Source organism: Callospermophilus lateralis, chromosome 5 (genome assembly GCF_048772815.1).
Source record: "Callospermophilus lateralis isolate mCalLat2 chromosome 5, mCalLat2.hap1, whole genome shotgun sequence".
NCBI lineage: Eukaryota > Metazoa > Chordata > Mammalia > Rodentia > Sciuridae > Callospermophilus > Callospermophilus lateralis.
The window spans coordinates 10,445,131-10,460,608 of record NC_135309.1 but is presented as its reverse complement, the minus strand read 5'-3'; the positions used below and the strand labels follow the sequence as shown (position 1 = coordinate 10,460,608).

General features: G+C 46.2%; 1 protein-coding gene across 1 annotated transcript; it reads left to right on the top strand.

Moving 5' to 3' along the window:
• Positions 1 to 8,278: 8,278 nt before the first annotated feature.
• LOC143400262 (E3 ubiquitin-protein ligase TRIM58-like) lies at positions 8,279 to 14,801 on the top strand. Its single transcript, XM_076857558.1, has 4 exons — positions 8,279 to 8,701; positions 10,917 to 11,012; positions 14,190 to 14,420; positions 14,706 to 14,801. The coding sequence occupies exons 1-4, from the start codon at positions 8,279 to 8,281 to the stop codon at positions 14,799 to 14,801; spliced, it is 846 nt and encodes a 281-aa protein (XP_076713673.1).
• Positions 14,802 to 15,478: the final 677 nt, after the last annotated feature.

The window sequence follows — 15,478 nt, the reverse complement described above, 5'->3', positions numbered from 1 at the left end:
CCCACCTTTGCTATAATATATGTATATATATATATGTGTGTGTGTGTGTGTGTGTGTGTGTGTGTGTGTGTATGTATAGGTGTACATATCTACATGTATGTGACAGCAATGGTAGGACCATATACATACACACACACACACACACACACACACACACACATATATATATATATATATACATATGTCTAATATATATCTCCATGTTCAAACTAACTCATTCAATTAAAGAAATTTTGCAAAAGGTTATTCTTTTTTTTTTTTTTTTGGTACCAGGGATTGTACTCAGGGGCACTTGACCACTGAGCTACATCCCCAGCCATATATTGTGTTTCATTTAGAGACAGGATCTCACTGAGTTGCTTAGTGCCTCACCATTGCTGAGGCTGGCTTTGAACTCCTGATCCTCCTGTCTCAGCCTCCTGAGCCATTAGGATTACAGATGTATGCCACTACACCCAGTTTAAAGCTCATTCTTGGCCTGGGGATGTAGCTCAGTTGGTAGAGTGCCTAACTCAAGTGCACAAAGCCCTGGGTTCAATCCCCAGCACCACAAAAAAAAAAAAAAAAAAAAAAATCATTGTTAGTGAATCTCTCAATCTAAGAAAATACAACATATGAATTACAGACGAATTGGAAAAGATTATCAACCCAGGTCTTAAGTATAGCGGGATTTATTTTTAATCTAAGTATGTGGAAGTCTGTCTACTTAAAATTCAATTTGTTAATACTTCTAGTGAAAGTGATTTTGAATATTTCAGTTTAAAAGAAAATGTTGAAGTATTGAATAAAGAAGTTAAAAAATAGAAACTTTTTTTTTTTTTGCTTTTTTAATCAATCATTAATTTAAGTACCTACTACATGCCTTGACCTCTTTGGAGTATTAGGATACACAAGAGAATCACACAAATAATGTGACAGAGAAGGCTACATCATTAGTTATTTGTTGATGCTGATTTGACAGTTTTTTTAAAAAAATATGATTTATATGTATAGTTTTAGAAAATTTGGAAAATGAAAGAAACTACAGACAAAATGTATATTTCCAAATACCCAGAGTACTGTCACCCAGAGTCAGGCCCCTGGTGCTCTGCCTTAGACACTCCTCATGTGGCCCACCTACTGGGTCACACAGCAGGGATTCTAGTCTATAGTCTGTAGCTTGGCTTTTCTGCAGGTTTTTTTTTTTTTTAAATGGTTAATATCCAGCCTGACGTGGTAGCACATGCCTGTAATCCCAGTGGTTTGGGAGGCTGAGGCAGGAGGATCGTGAGTTCAAAGGCAGCCTTGGCAACTTAGCAAGGCACTAAGCAACTCAGTGAGACCCTGACTCTAAATAAAATACAAAAATAGGGCTGGGATCTGGCTCAGTGGTCGAGTGTCCCTGAGTGCCTCTAAGTGCCCCGGATACCCCTCCCTCCCAAAATAATAATAATAGTTAATGTCTGTGATAGGCCTTTTCTCTCTAGTGGGAAAATTAACATACTGTTTATGGATCCTGTTTCAGGATGGACCATTTCCATCTGATGCCATTATAGCTCTTCTAAGACCCGAGTACTTGCAGAGAGAGGCTTGGTGGGGCCTGCAAAGCAGATTGTGTATTCTTTCTTTGTCAACTGCAGAAATAAGGTGACAGACCTATGTGCAGGTCAGGCCCAGCTGGAGAAAAGGAGAAGGCCAGCTGCAGGCTTTCAAAGACCATCTCAGCTCACCTCCACAGGCCAGAGGGGCCCTGGGATGAAGCAATGTGCATAGCCACCACCAGAATGTATCAGCTGCACAAGTCAGCCCAGCTGCCCAGTGAGAGCTGGTCATGGCGGGCAGGGCATCAGGAAACTACCGATCAATGTTCCGCCATGTCATGACAGGGTGCGCTTCCCTATCCTGCAGATGGAGACACATCGTCTCTAGAAGGAAGGGAATATTGACATGGCTTGAAATGTATAAAGTGCAGGGCACAGTGTGCATTTGTATGTTCCCACAGGATTAAAGACATCAACATGTGTGCACCCACAGGCTATGGGAACTTAATTTTGGAAGGCCCTGCTCTGTGCTCCTCTCCCACTCAGTCATTGCTATGGTGTGGCTCTTACTTGTCCCTCAAGAGTTCATCTGCTGGGAGTGTGGGTGAGCCCCAGAGAGATGGTGATACAGCCAACAGGGCCCAGCCAGAGCCTGTGCCAGCTGTTTGGATTTCCAGTCACCAAAAGTATCAGTTAAATTGTTCTTTTCCTTATAAAGTTAGCCCATCTCATGTATCATATTAAAGTAATGCAAAATGAACTCATGCATTCATCTTCCCCTCTTCCTCCCAGCCCAAGTCACATGGTCATTCTTTCCAAGAACCTTTTCTTCCTGTGTGCACCATGATTTCTGATAGTGACTTAAAATAGTAATATATCCTAAGAAATGCTCATTTATAGTCATTATCTTCATAGTGGATCAAGCGTCCTGTTACTGGCTTCTCATTTTGAACGTGGCACACTTATTTTTTAATTGCATATTAATTAAGAATTATGTTGTGAAATTGGGTATGGTGTGGTCTACCTGTAATCCCAGCAACTTGGGAAACTGAGGCATGAGGATAGTATGTTCTAGGCCAGCTTTAGCAACTTAGCAGGACCCCATCTCAAAACAAGAATTTAAAAAGAGGCTGGGGAAGTAATTGACTGGTAGAACACTCCTGAGTTGAATCCTCAGTAACACACATACACACACAAGGTTACACTGTTGAACTAAAAATAAGTATCCATTTGTGCATCACACTAAATTAATACATTTACTAATGTGTAAATATTTAAATTTTATCTTGGATTAATATTTTAATTTTTTAATATTTTCCAGTAAATTTTAAAATTTTTTCTTCATAGGTACATAGTTAATTTATTGCTGCACAGAGAAGTTTGAAATTCTGAAATGAGTTAGCACCATGATATTGGTGATATTATGAGTAGTCTAGCTATGTTGTGGTAACAGCTGTAGATATTTTGGTTCAATAAAAGGAAGCATGTTCTAAAACTCAGCCTGAAGTTGCGTGGAAGACTATCCCTTGCTTAGGTATTACAGAAGGACAGATGATTTGATAGATGGGATAGGCAGTCAAGTGTTTTCTAAAATGTAATTCTATAATTTCATAGACAAAATGTTCCTCAACTAAGGTGGGTACACAGTTTGTTGACAAACCTAAACTCAACTTTGTCAGTATAGGAATTGCCTCAGCACAGGGTCTCAGGGGAGGGATTTCCCAGGAGTGCTAGTCAAGGCTTTACTGCCCCAAAGCCCCAGCCCCTCATCTTAACACTGCACCATTGTTAACCTGCAGAGAGGGCTTGATGTGCAATGGGTACGTTAGATGTCCAAGTCCTGCAACCTAAGTTTTTGGAAGAATTATTGTCGCATATATTATTTTTATTTCTATTGTTTTATTTTAAAGGACTGTGATTATCTTAATAGTCTATGTCATTTCTTGCTGCATTGTCTGTGTACCTATTTGATCCCCTGGGCTATTATGAATAATGCTTTTCATTCTTCTCAAAAGAGTGACAGATGACATTGTATTTTATCAATATGTTAATGTCCCAGGGTAAATTGGGCAAAATTACTTTTTTAAAAAATTAGAACTGTTCTCTGGAATCAAGTAACTGAGTAAAACTAGTGAATTAGCTGAAGCAACCAGCCACAGAGGATAAATGAACAGGCTCAAAACCACCAGTCACTCTTTCCAGGACAGTCACATCCTGAAACTGGCAGCCCACTTGCTGTTATCCTTGTCACCACCGGGCTCATAACTAGAGAGGGAGCCTCACAGAGGAACAGTTCTGTCTGGAACACACCCTGGAGATAAGGAAACTCAGAACAATTAGCCCCTGTAGACGACAGTGTCCCCAGAGACCTGCACTTCCTCTTCTTTCTTCCATGGTGTTCTGTGGCTGGGGAGCCGGTCTTTGGAAAACCATCCGGTGGGTCACATCAGAGCTACAATCTCCACTCTTAGTTTCCACCACGCCTTACGTAGAAGCCATGTCACCACAGGGCACAGGCAGAGAAGTCCGTGTGAGCACCAGGGTCACTGCAGGGGCAGGTGGGAACATGGGATTTTTAAGTCTCAGCTTCAAACTGCTCTTGGGACAGTCACGGGATTGCAGGTGCTACATCAATAGAATGAAGCTCCAAGGGACACCAAGGGACAAGAACTAGTGATGGTTACACAAGCCATTCAAGGTCCCATCCCACCAGGCAGCTTAGGAGGTAAGGGAGGCCCACGGGGAAGAGGCCAAAGCAGGCACAGCAGGGCCACCCCACACCAGGTGGTGAACCTGCTAGCCGCAGGGTAGACAAAGGGCATTCACCAGGGCAGGGATGGCTTCCGGATGTAGCTGCTGGGACAGGGCTGTCACCACCACATGCACCTAGGAAGATCAGCTCTTCAGAGTAATTTTACTTGTAAAGTTAAATTTTGGATGAATATTGCTTTTGAAGGGCCTAATTAGGGTCACCTAACAAAAGCTGTGTACGGTGAAATGTTTAGGAGATTATCATTGTTTTCAACAATATTGATGTATTTAATATCACTGACTCTATGTTTAAAAATAGGATTGTAAATTTTAAAAAATATATTTTTTAGTTGTAGTTGGACACAATACCTTTATTTATTTATTTTATGGGGTGCTGAGACTTGAACCCAGTGTCTCACAAATGCTAGGTAGGCACTGAGCTACAGCCCCAGCTCCCAGGATAGTAAATTTTTTGTTAAGTGTATTTCACCCCATTAAAAAAAAATGTCAGGATTACAAAGGCGGGGTGCAATTGCTTAAGTGGAAACAAACAGAGACATTTTAACAACCCCAAGCTGGAGGGAAATGCTGAGTCAGACCTGGTGCTCTTGAGGTCTCAGCTCAGGCTGTGGGGCTGGGAGATTGTGGATCCCTCAAGCAGAGAGGAGGGTGGGACCCGGGAGAGTTGAGGGCCTTGGCCAATAGGGCTTCTTGTAAACAGGAGGCTGTGCAGAGACCAGGAGCCCACCCCTGGAAGGAAGTTAAGGCCAGCAGCAGAGGAGAACGTGGGTTCTGTATTCCAGCCAGCTGATGGCCTCAGAGGAGGCAGGCCAGGGAGGCTAGAGGAGGAGTGGAGGATGGACAGGGTTCCCCCGGGAGATCCTAAACTCTGCACCCTAGGTCGGTCAGGATTAGGGTCAGGAATGGAGAGGCTGAGCATCAGAAACACGTTAACAACAAGGAGTATTGGCACAAAGATTGTTCAGCCTGAAAGAGAGACAGTGAGAAACAGGAATTTAAGTTAAATAATCAGATGCCCAGGAGGAGCTTCCCATGGGGCTACTATCATTCACCCCACCACTGGCCCACTCCTAAGGGAACTTTGTTTTTAAGAACAATGTTATAGACCTCATTAGCCTCCCAGTGTCAGAAAACAAGCTTAAGAAGCAATTTTATGCCTGGCCCTGTGGTGCATGCCCTAATTACAGCGGTTTGGGAGTCTGAAATGGGAGGATTGGGAGTTCAAAGGGATTCTTATCAACTTAGTGAGGCCCTAAGCAACCCAGCAAGACCCTGTCTCCAAATAAAATGTTAAAAAAAAAAGCTGGGGATGTGGCTCAGTGGTTAAGCACCACTGGGCTCAAGCTCTGGTGCCAAAAAAAGAAAAAGAAAGAAAGAAAGAAAACACTTTGAGCTTTGTGCTTAACAGCTCTAAAACAGTAAGTGAGCTCCCCTACCTCACCTCAACCTCCTAAAAAGCACCATGATCCCACCAGAAATGGTGACCTTTCCTTAGCTTGCCAGTCAGATGGGGGTGTCTGGGTTCAAATGACCCTAATAATCAACTTATCCATGCACGTAAGCCAATAGTTGCTTTATTATATTTCAAGTTTTGTGAATTAGATATTCCAGCCTCTGCCAGAGCCATGGGGACAGAACAAGATCATACAGTAACACATAGAATGACACAGATGTCATGTTGGATGAATAATGGTCACCTTTGAATTCTCTCCCACCTTCTAAACTGCCCCCCTACCCCCGCTTGCTAGTATTTGCTGAGTGTCATATGTGCCACTCACTCTATGAAGTCCCGAGCACATGGCAGTGAAAACAGGAGCCGGCCCCGATCTGAGGCAGCTCATCTTCTGACTCATTATCCTTGCTCCACTTATTTTGTCATCTCTTTTTCTGTCTTTAGTTAAATATATCCAGCTTATGCCAGGACCTCTCTTTGGCATGTGGTGCCTCTTAGCTCATGTGACCCTCTGCCAAGCCTCTTAAGAGGGCCGCAGCCCTGACCTCCAGTGTGAGATGAAATGCAGCAGGGAAAGTGACCCAGCTCGTCCCAGCCTCTTAGCAAGCCTGCAACCTGGAACCAGGTCGGCTTCTCAAATTCCAGGCCCGCGGCCCTTTCCCTTTCTTCTCAAACCTCACATCTTCAGTGTCCTGCTCGCACCTGAAGTGCCAATCCATTTCACCTCTCCACCTCACCTTTGGGCAGGCAACCTCAGGGTCCTTTAGACCCCACTGACTCCCAAAGCCCAGGCCAGGATTTGTGCTCATAGGCATGAACCTTGGAGGACAGGCCAGGGCCTGAGTCATCTGGCCCAGCCACTCCCTGCAAACTTATCTTGCTGCCACTCCTCAGGCCCAGCATGAGCCTGGCTGGCCGCCTCTGGCCACCTGGTGCCCCAGCTGTCTTCCTCCACAGCCCGCTGTGTGCACTGGTGGGGGATCTACCTGCAGCTTCACTCGCCCCCACACATCAGCAGACCTGGCAAGGTCTGCCTGGACCCTGCAGGCCACTGTAGAGTCCTCTGCTATATTCCTACAGGACCAGTGGGTGATGTTTCTCCCAGGTAATAACTTGTAATGACACATTGGCCTGACTCTGTGCTCATCTCTCCCAGTGGACCTCAAGGCTGCTTGAGAGATGAGGTCCTGGCTCTTTTCCTCATCCTCACACCTCAGGCCCCAGGGTTCCGTGGCTACCAATAAACACAAACATGCACAGACAGACTGATTTGCCAGAAGCATGACCCACTGTCACCTTAAAACTCATCCATAGTGAAATTACACTTTGCTCAGATGACAGACACTCCTACCCACCTGCCAGCCTTCTGGATGACATTAAAGACCTCACTGTACTCCTCCCCTTGGGGGAGCAGGTCCTTGGTTAATCCCCTACCTGCTCTTGTCTCAGTCCCCCAAGTGTCCTTTCCAACAAATACCTTGGATGACCTCTTTCTCACTTCCAGTGTATGTGTTGCCCCAATTGTAACACACCAGTCAGCAAATGGGTGCCATTTTTTTAAATATTTATTTTTTATGTGATGCTGAGGGTGGAACCCAGTGCCTCCCACATGCTAGGCATGTGCTCTACCATTGAGCTACAACCTCAGTCCTGTCCCGGTGCCACATTTTTTAAACCTTCAGAATTGTTGCTGGGCTGTAGATCTATCATCATTATATGCATCTATTCAGTATCTCCTCTTCAGTGGTCTCTTTTCTTTATCATTAGGTAATTCACAGAAGATAGAAAAACTGAAGTTCGGTGGAAAGAAGATTAAGAAGATTAAGAAAGAAGATTAAGAAAGAAGATTAAGAAAAATGAGCATATTATATAAAGAAAAAGATTTAAATAATGACTGTGCTATAGGAAGCCATGGGAGAGGAATAAGGAGAGGAAGGAGCTCAGTTATTCTTCAAATCTCCAGACCCTGGAAATGTTTGTAGCTGCTCCACTGTGAAGGTGCAGGGCCTGGACTCCAGGGAGAAAGGCTCAGGGTGGATTCACCCCTTAGGCACGTGTGTGCCTCCGTGTCAAGTTCACCTGGAATATCTTGCAGACCACAGAACCGGGCTACAATTGGCTAATTCCCTTCATCGATGCACTTGAGGATACTTTTGTAAAATTTTGTTAAAATTTGGACTTTTAAACTTTTGAGATAAGTAGTCAAATCTCAATAATGTTTCCCTTTCAGATGACTTAAATGTTGCATTACATCAAAGCACTCAATTAAAAATATTCCGTGGAAGGAAGAATGAGGAAGAGAGAAAGAGCTCAGCTTCCTAGGAGGTGAGGATTACTTGAATGTCAATTTCACCCCTGCGGTTGACGGTGTCTGAGTTGTAAATCATCAGCAGAAGTGGTTAACTAAGAGTCTTGAACCCCAGCCAGCGATAACCCATCCTGGCCATGAGCCCTTCTCTTGGTGCCAGGCGACAGAGGAGATAACCGGCGCCGCGGGGCAGCAGCAGCCACGCGGCCAGGCGAGGCGAGCACCATGGCCTTCGGGGCGCCCAGGGAGAGGCTCCGGGAGGAGGCCCGGTGCTCTGTGTGCCTGGATTTCCTGCAGGACCCCATCAGCGTGGACTGCGGCCACAGCTTCTGCCTCCGGTGCATCTCGGAGTTCTGTGAGAAGTCAGAGAGCGCGCAGGGCGACGTATACGCCTGTCCTCAGTGCCGCGGCCCCTTCAGGCCCGAGAACTTTCGGCCCAACCGGCAGCTGGCCAGCCTGGTGGACAGCGTGCGGCAGCTCGGGATGGGCGCGGGGCCCGCAGGGGCGCGCCAGTGCGCGCGGCATGGCGAGGACCTGAGCCGCTTTTGCCAGGAGGACCAGGCACTCCTGTGCTGGGTCTGCGACACCACGCCCGAACACCAGGGCCACCACACGGCGCCTCTGCGGGAGGCTGCCAGGAGCTACCAGGTGAGCGCAGGAGCCCGGGGTGCCAAGCGGGGCCGCGGGCCGCTCGTGTAGGGCGGAAGGCATCGGGGCACAGAGCTCCCGGCCCACCGGGTCGTCCTGCCTCGGCTCCGGCTAGCAGCGCGGGACCGGCTGCCGAGCTCAGGACCCTCCGTCCCTGGCTTTCAAGCTGGTCTTCCCGATCCCGAGCGGGCGGGCTGTGCGTGAGTCTCGGTGACAGCCCTGCACCTCTGTCGTACTCGCTTCCACTGATGGGATTCCTAGGGCACGGCGTTTGCCGGGTGTCTGTCTAGGTCCCTTAACACGGGCATTAAGGCCACCCTCTGGCTCGGACCTTCGTGAGGAATAGCGTCTGCTCGGGCCTGGACTGTCTGGGTTCCCTGAAGGAGGGGGCCACTCGACTCCACACGAAGGTCTGGATACCGAGGACTTGAGCATTCCCCTGAGGAAGTGCTTGACCCCAAGAGCAATCCGAGGGACTCTGCCCAGGTGTCTTCCCACAGGTGCCCACGGGTCCTGGGACATACTCTAAACACGTGCCTGTCCCGGCATCTGGAACAGCTGCTAGCACAGAAGAGGTCAAAGCTGTCTTTTTAATCTACTGGCACAGTTAGCCAAAGCACTCCATGACACTGTAATAAGTTCCAAGCACCAGCTTTCTTAAAGCATTCATTTATTTATTCTATTTGTTTGTTTTAAGTTAAGGACTGGGGTATTCACCAGTCAACATTCATCTGGACAATCTTGGAAATTTCTCTCTTGATTTTTCCTCTTGATTTCTGTTATCCTCTACAAATTACAGGTACTAGGCGCTTTCTAGCCTACCTGAAAAGTCAAGTATGCTCCTGTCTGTCTAAATCCCCAAGGTACCATACAGAACATGGCTGCTGTGATATCACTAAAGATATTCTCTGTTTTCAGTAATCAACTAGATAAAAAATAAGTACCATCCAAACTCCTTGGCCTGTCAGTCACGACTTTCTAGGTTCTGAAGTCCCCTTCCTTCTGCTCTTATCCAAGCCAAACATGGGACCCAGCAAAATTAGCCTAGTCACTCTTGTCCCCAAACATGCCTCTTCTTTCACCTCCTTGCTTTTGCTCAGTGTCTTTGGTCCCAGGGAGCTTTCCTCCATCTACAAGTGAGAATGGCTCTATTCCTTACAAACACCAAACATATGCCTCTTTTTATTCTGATGCCACCATGAATTCTAATGTTACTTTATGTGTACTTTATATAGAGTATTATAATATTTTAAAGTGAATGATATATATGTAAGATTTATTGAGTAAGTTTAAAGGTAGAATTTGTATTATTTTCTACTAAAAACATATTTCTGTATGTGTTTTTATGGGAGCTTCCTGTTTTAAAAAGAAAGGCATGTATTTGCCTCTTGGAAGGCTCTTATCATTGAAGAGAGATGTAATTTCTGGGTTTTTGTTTGTTTGATTGTTTGGTAGGCTTTTTTATACTTATTTTACTCCTTTTAATATGTACAGAATATTGTGTTTTTCACCTAAAATATTTTATTTTTATTTCATTTATTAATTTATTTAATGATACCAAGGATTGAACCCTGGGACTTTACCACTGAGCCACATCCTCAGACTTTTTATTTTTTTATTTTGAGATTGGGTCTCACAAAGTTGCTTAGGGCGGTGTTAAATTGCTGAGGCTGACCTTGAATTTGAGATCCTCCTGCCTTACCCTCTAACTTGCTGAGATTATGGGCATGCACCGCACCTGACTTCATTTAACATATTTTAACCAACAAGATTTATTTTTGGTGAAATACCATGACTTATAGTACTAATAACAAACACACTTTTCTCATCATAATTAATAAGAAATTGTATCACTCTTCAACCTAGCACCAATAGATGACATTTCACCTAATGATGTCTTCATTTCCCTCCATCTATTTTTTACATATTCATTATAAGCATTTTTTTCAAAATTGGCACCGTTATAAAATGTACTTATTTGACATTGTAATTCTATTTCTTGTCATTAAGTTTCCTATCATGTTGATGTAAAATGTTTTGCCACTCATTTTTACATTTTAGTCATTGTAGTTTTACTATCGTAATGGTGCAAGGAGCACGATTTCAGATGAATCTTTGCATCTGGTATTAACTGAGTTACCAGTGAAGGTGTCCACCTGCATTCTAGGGAATTTTCCAGTTGATCCTGTAGATCCTCACAGTCTGCTCCACACAGGTGAAGCTGCAGATGGCACTGGAGCTGGTGAGGAAGGAGATGGAGGAGGCCCTGATGCAGGAAGCCAACATCTGGAGGAAGACTGTGCTGTGGAAGGTAGGGGGGCTTGAGTCTGGGGAGCTGCAGGCACCACCCTCTTCCTGAGTTTCCATTTGTTGAGAGCCACAGTTTAGTCAGAATGAGGCCTGGCATTTTTGCCAGATGGAATGGTTGAAAGGTGACCCTGCTCCAGGATTAGGGCGGCTCCAGGGATTAGGGTGGATCCTGCTGGGAATAGGGCAGCTCCAGGATTAGGGCGGATCCTGCTGCCTCTAGTTAGGGCGCCCGCTACTTTGGAGTTCCTTTGGAGTTACTTTTGACTTCTCGCGGGGTTCGGCGCAGAGCCTGGTGGAGGCAGTGTGTTCCCTGGAAGTGTGTGTAGAGTGCTGGTGATAGTTCGAGAATAAAGGTTGCTGTTTGAACCTACAAGGCTGTGTGGCGGCTCGGTTATTTTGTGCCCAGCCAGACTGCGGCATTCATTCTCCAGGGAGCTTGCCATTTACTTAGGTGCTCCATAGAAACATCTCATGGCCATCCTGAATTGTCCCAGACCCCAAATGACATTGTTCATTTTTGTTTTTTCCTCTGTCAGCAGGACCCTATCCAGATTATAAATAGCTTTACTCTCTTGATCTTACTGTGAAACTCACTGCTGGGGTGGGTGCCACCACCTGCTACTATAGTGTCAAACTGTATTTGTCAACTGTATTTGACAGTTAAATAATGAATTCCACAGGCTTGGTAACAGATGTGGTGCAGTTCCCAGGGACCATCTATACAAGGAGGGAATTGGAGCCTTCAGCCTCCTTGGGTCATCCATCCACGGTCCCCTCTTTCTGCACCTCAGCAGCCCCTCCCCCCTTGGTTTTCTCCTACATTTCATTTACTCACAGTGGCTGTGAACCTGGACCACATGCCCTCCTCTCCAGTTCCACAGCTGGAGAGGCTTTGAGTCACCAGGCTTGCTGCTGCCATTCATGGCAGAGGCTGGAATGTTGCTTGGCCCCCTACAGTGCCCAGAGAAGTACCTGCACCCCTCAAGAGTGAATTGTAGGTCAAACCTGCCACAGTGCCAAGGCTGTGAACCACATATAGTGTCATGTTGGATGGGTTTATTAGGTACACAGCACAGTATATAACATGATCAGATATATTTTATAGAATATTCCTCTTCTTTCTCCTCCAAGTCACCCTGCTAGAATCATTCTTTATATTATTTTCTTCCTCAAAAATTTAGTTTGATACACTACCTTCATACAGATATTTTCATAAGGACCTCTATTTATTTATTTATTTATTTGTTGTGCTGGGCATTGAACCCAAGGTGCTCTGCAATTGAGCTACGTCCACAGCCCTTTTTACTTTTTATTTTGAAACAGGTCCCACTAAGCTGTAGAAGGTGGCCTCAAACTTGTGATCCTCCAGCCTCGGTGAGTCACTGGAATTACAGTGCACCACTGTACCTGGCTCACAAGGACCATTTTTGCTACATTTTTCTTATGAAATAAGTCTTATCTTCTCCTATTGCTATGTCTATTATAGGTAAAATTAAGCATTGATTCACAATCTTTATTATTTAAAGGTAATAATATTTAATTTTTTAAAATATTGGCCTGACCACAGATTTATGAAATCAGGAACCCAAGTGCAAGATCTGAATTTCCGCATTTTAAAACCTCCAACGCATGTCATAACATAGAAGTGATGCTAACATATCTCGTTCAGAGGCAAGTAGCCATGTCTGAACTTCTTGGTCGTTCATGTTCACATGAGCTAGAACCATCAGGCACAGGCTTGATGGAAACCAGCTCTAAGTTTTGCAGCAGCACTTCTTTTTCCTTCATATCCAGAGGAGGTTGTGGCACTCTAGAGGGTGACGTGCAGGAAGCTGGGGTGCCGCGGCCCCTCCACCCTGTCATCCCTGGTGCATCCCCGGACTCCCCTCCCTGTGGTAGTGCTTAGCCCTCTCTCCAGCAGTCTGCCCTGGGAGACAGTGTGCATTTCTATGCCTCTCAGGAATCAGAATGTGGAATGCAGAGTCAGTGTCCCTGAGGAGGAAGCCAAGAGTGTATGAATCAGTGATTTAGAAAATGGTAAAGGAGGTAGGAATGCAAAATGGGAAGAAGGAAGTGGGAGACCTTGGCGCTGTGGCCAGTGGGCCCTCAGCTCCTTGTCAGGAGGAATAGGCACTGTCCCCGCAGGCTGTCGCTCAACAGCACTCAGCCTCTGCGGTGGATGGTGGCAGCAGGCAGCACCTCTCCTAGAGGGGCGATCCAAAGTCCAAAGTACCTCCAGACATTTGGGGAGAACTATTATTTGGATACAAATAAATAAATATATATCTTTTATAATAATTTTGATGATAATTTATGTCTTTCAGTTAAACCAAGAAACTATCAGGTTTAAAACAAAACAGACAACCCAAGGTGCAGATGCTGTGGGAGGGTGACTTGCCGCTCATGCTCAGTTTAAAGCTGGGTTTCTAGCTACTAATTTCAAGAGAATAACATTTAGATGCAATACCCTGCGCACAGTGTGATCCTTAGGTTCAGTCAGACATCTCCCTGTGAGGGCCAGGTGTGCATCAGGGGCAGAGCGCTTGCCCAGCCTGAGTGAAGCCAGGGGTTCTGTCCTCAGAACCAGGAAAGCAACAACAAGAGCCATGATGAAAGATTTGGGTAGGGGCTGGTGTATTAGCCTGGAGTGAGTGGCCTGTGTGGCAGTTAGTTCTTCTGGGCTCTGCAGAGGACATGGCCTTGTGCTGGTTTCTTGCTTCTCCTGGAACGAGAGAACATCTGTGTGTTCTCCTGTCACGTTGTCCCTCACAGACCAGGCCTTCTGCTCTTCCTGGCCACCCATCCAGCAGCAGAGCCAGCCCTCTGCTGTGGGGCCACACAGGCTCTCGGAGGTGCCCAGATGATCCCCACGCTTCTCTTTCTGCTGCATTTGACTCGTGATATTGAAACCCACGCGTCAAAGGCCTTGCCTCCGGCCCTGCAGCACAAGGGGGCCCACAGCCACAGTCTTCCCAGAATCTGAGCTTAAAAACCCCACCGGCCACCTCTCCTGTTCCTGGCCTCTTTTCTGAGGTCCTTCCCAGAGGTGCAGAGCGAGGGGGGGGGGTTCAGGGGTGGGAGGTGATGCGGGACTTCCCTTCTCTGGCTGCCCGTCCCACAAGTGAGGCAGGCCCCCCACACCTTGCCCCAGCCCTGATGGGGTCTCCTGTTACTCCAGGAGAAGGTGGAGATCCAGCGGCAGCGCTTCAGGTTGGAGTTTGAGAAGCACCGCGGTTTTCTGGCCCTTGAAGAGCAGCTGCAGCTATGGAGGCTGGAGGAGGAGGAGAGAGCCACCCTGCAGAGACTGAGGGACAGTAAGAACCAGCTGGCCCAGCACAGCAAGGCCCTCAAGGAGCTGGCAGAGGAGCTGGAGGAGAGGTGCCAGCGCCCAGCCCTGGGGCTGCTGGAGGTGAGGCCAGGAGGCCAGGCCCACAGAGGCTGAGGGGATGGGGACAAGCCTTGGCATGGGACACAAAGGCACCCATCTCTCTAGGACAGAGCTCAGTAGTACTTCCTTAGAAGTCATCTTACGACTGAATACTGGGCCCTGAGTCAGGAGGCACCCAGAGGACCATTTAGCTCATGCAAAAGACAAAAACTTCAATACGTGATGAGTTAAAATTAATTATTTATGGAATCGTGGGGCAAGGACAAGCTGTACCATTCTGGCTGAGAAACCATCCTTTTGTCAAAGATGATATTGCTGATTTTCATGAATGTTCAACCCCCAAAGCCTCTGGCAGCCCATTTCATGAAAAATAGCCAGAAGTATGAGCAGTGCTTCACCTAGTCCAGCTTGAAATTCCCGTGTTAAGTCCTAAGGGGAGTGTATGGTGGGAGTATATGGACTCTTGTGCTGATTTCTCAATCTGTTGGGACTTCAGAGCAGCCTTTTTAAAGTTTTAATTGGAGACAGGGTTTCACTCAGAGGCCCAGGCTGGCCTTGAACCACCCCCTCCTGCCCCAGCCTCCTCAGGGTCTGAGGGTCACAGACACAGCTGTTCCGCCCCACAGGTGTTGTTCACAGGGTTGCCTGCAACAGAAAGTCATTCACCTGGTACTTTTCTCTGTACCTTGCCCCAGTGACAGGCGAGGATTCTAACCTAAAAGAGAGTGCAGATCCCCACTGAGCAGCTGGCCCACAGTGTCCCAACTGACTCGCCTCTGGACACTGCAAGTTCCAGATACATAAACCCAGTCGCTGTCCTGGGACATTTGCAAACACAGTTGTCAATATTGTGGCATCTGATGGGGAATCACTAAGTAACTGCATGAAACGCTTTTATCTACCAAGCACTTTATTTAATATGCCCATTCTATCTTCATTACCAATGTCATTGATGTGACTAGTTTAAATTAACTGTGTTATTTAAATAAAATGGTGATGTTGAAAATGAAATCATAAAAATAACTTACTTTTGAAGTATATTCTGTACCTTTCCAACAAAATCCTTTACAAGTCATTGA

Bases quoted from the DNA above. Each gene is read 5' to 3' on its own strand.
- LOC143400262 (XM_076857558.1), top strand. From the start codon at position 8,279: ATGGCCTTCGGGGCGCCCAGGGAGAGGCTCCGGGAGGAGGCCCGGTGC. The intron at 8,702-10,916 runs GTGAGCGCAGGA...TGCTCCACACAG, and splicing joins AGGCTGCCAGGAGCTACCAG to GTGAAGCTGCAGATGGCACT. The intron at 11,013-14,189 runs GTAGGGGGGCTT...CTGTTACTCCAG, and splicing joins GGAAGACTGTGCTGTGGAAG to GAGAAGGTGGAGATCCAGCG.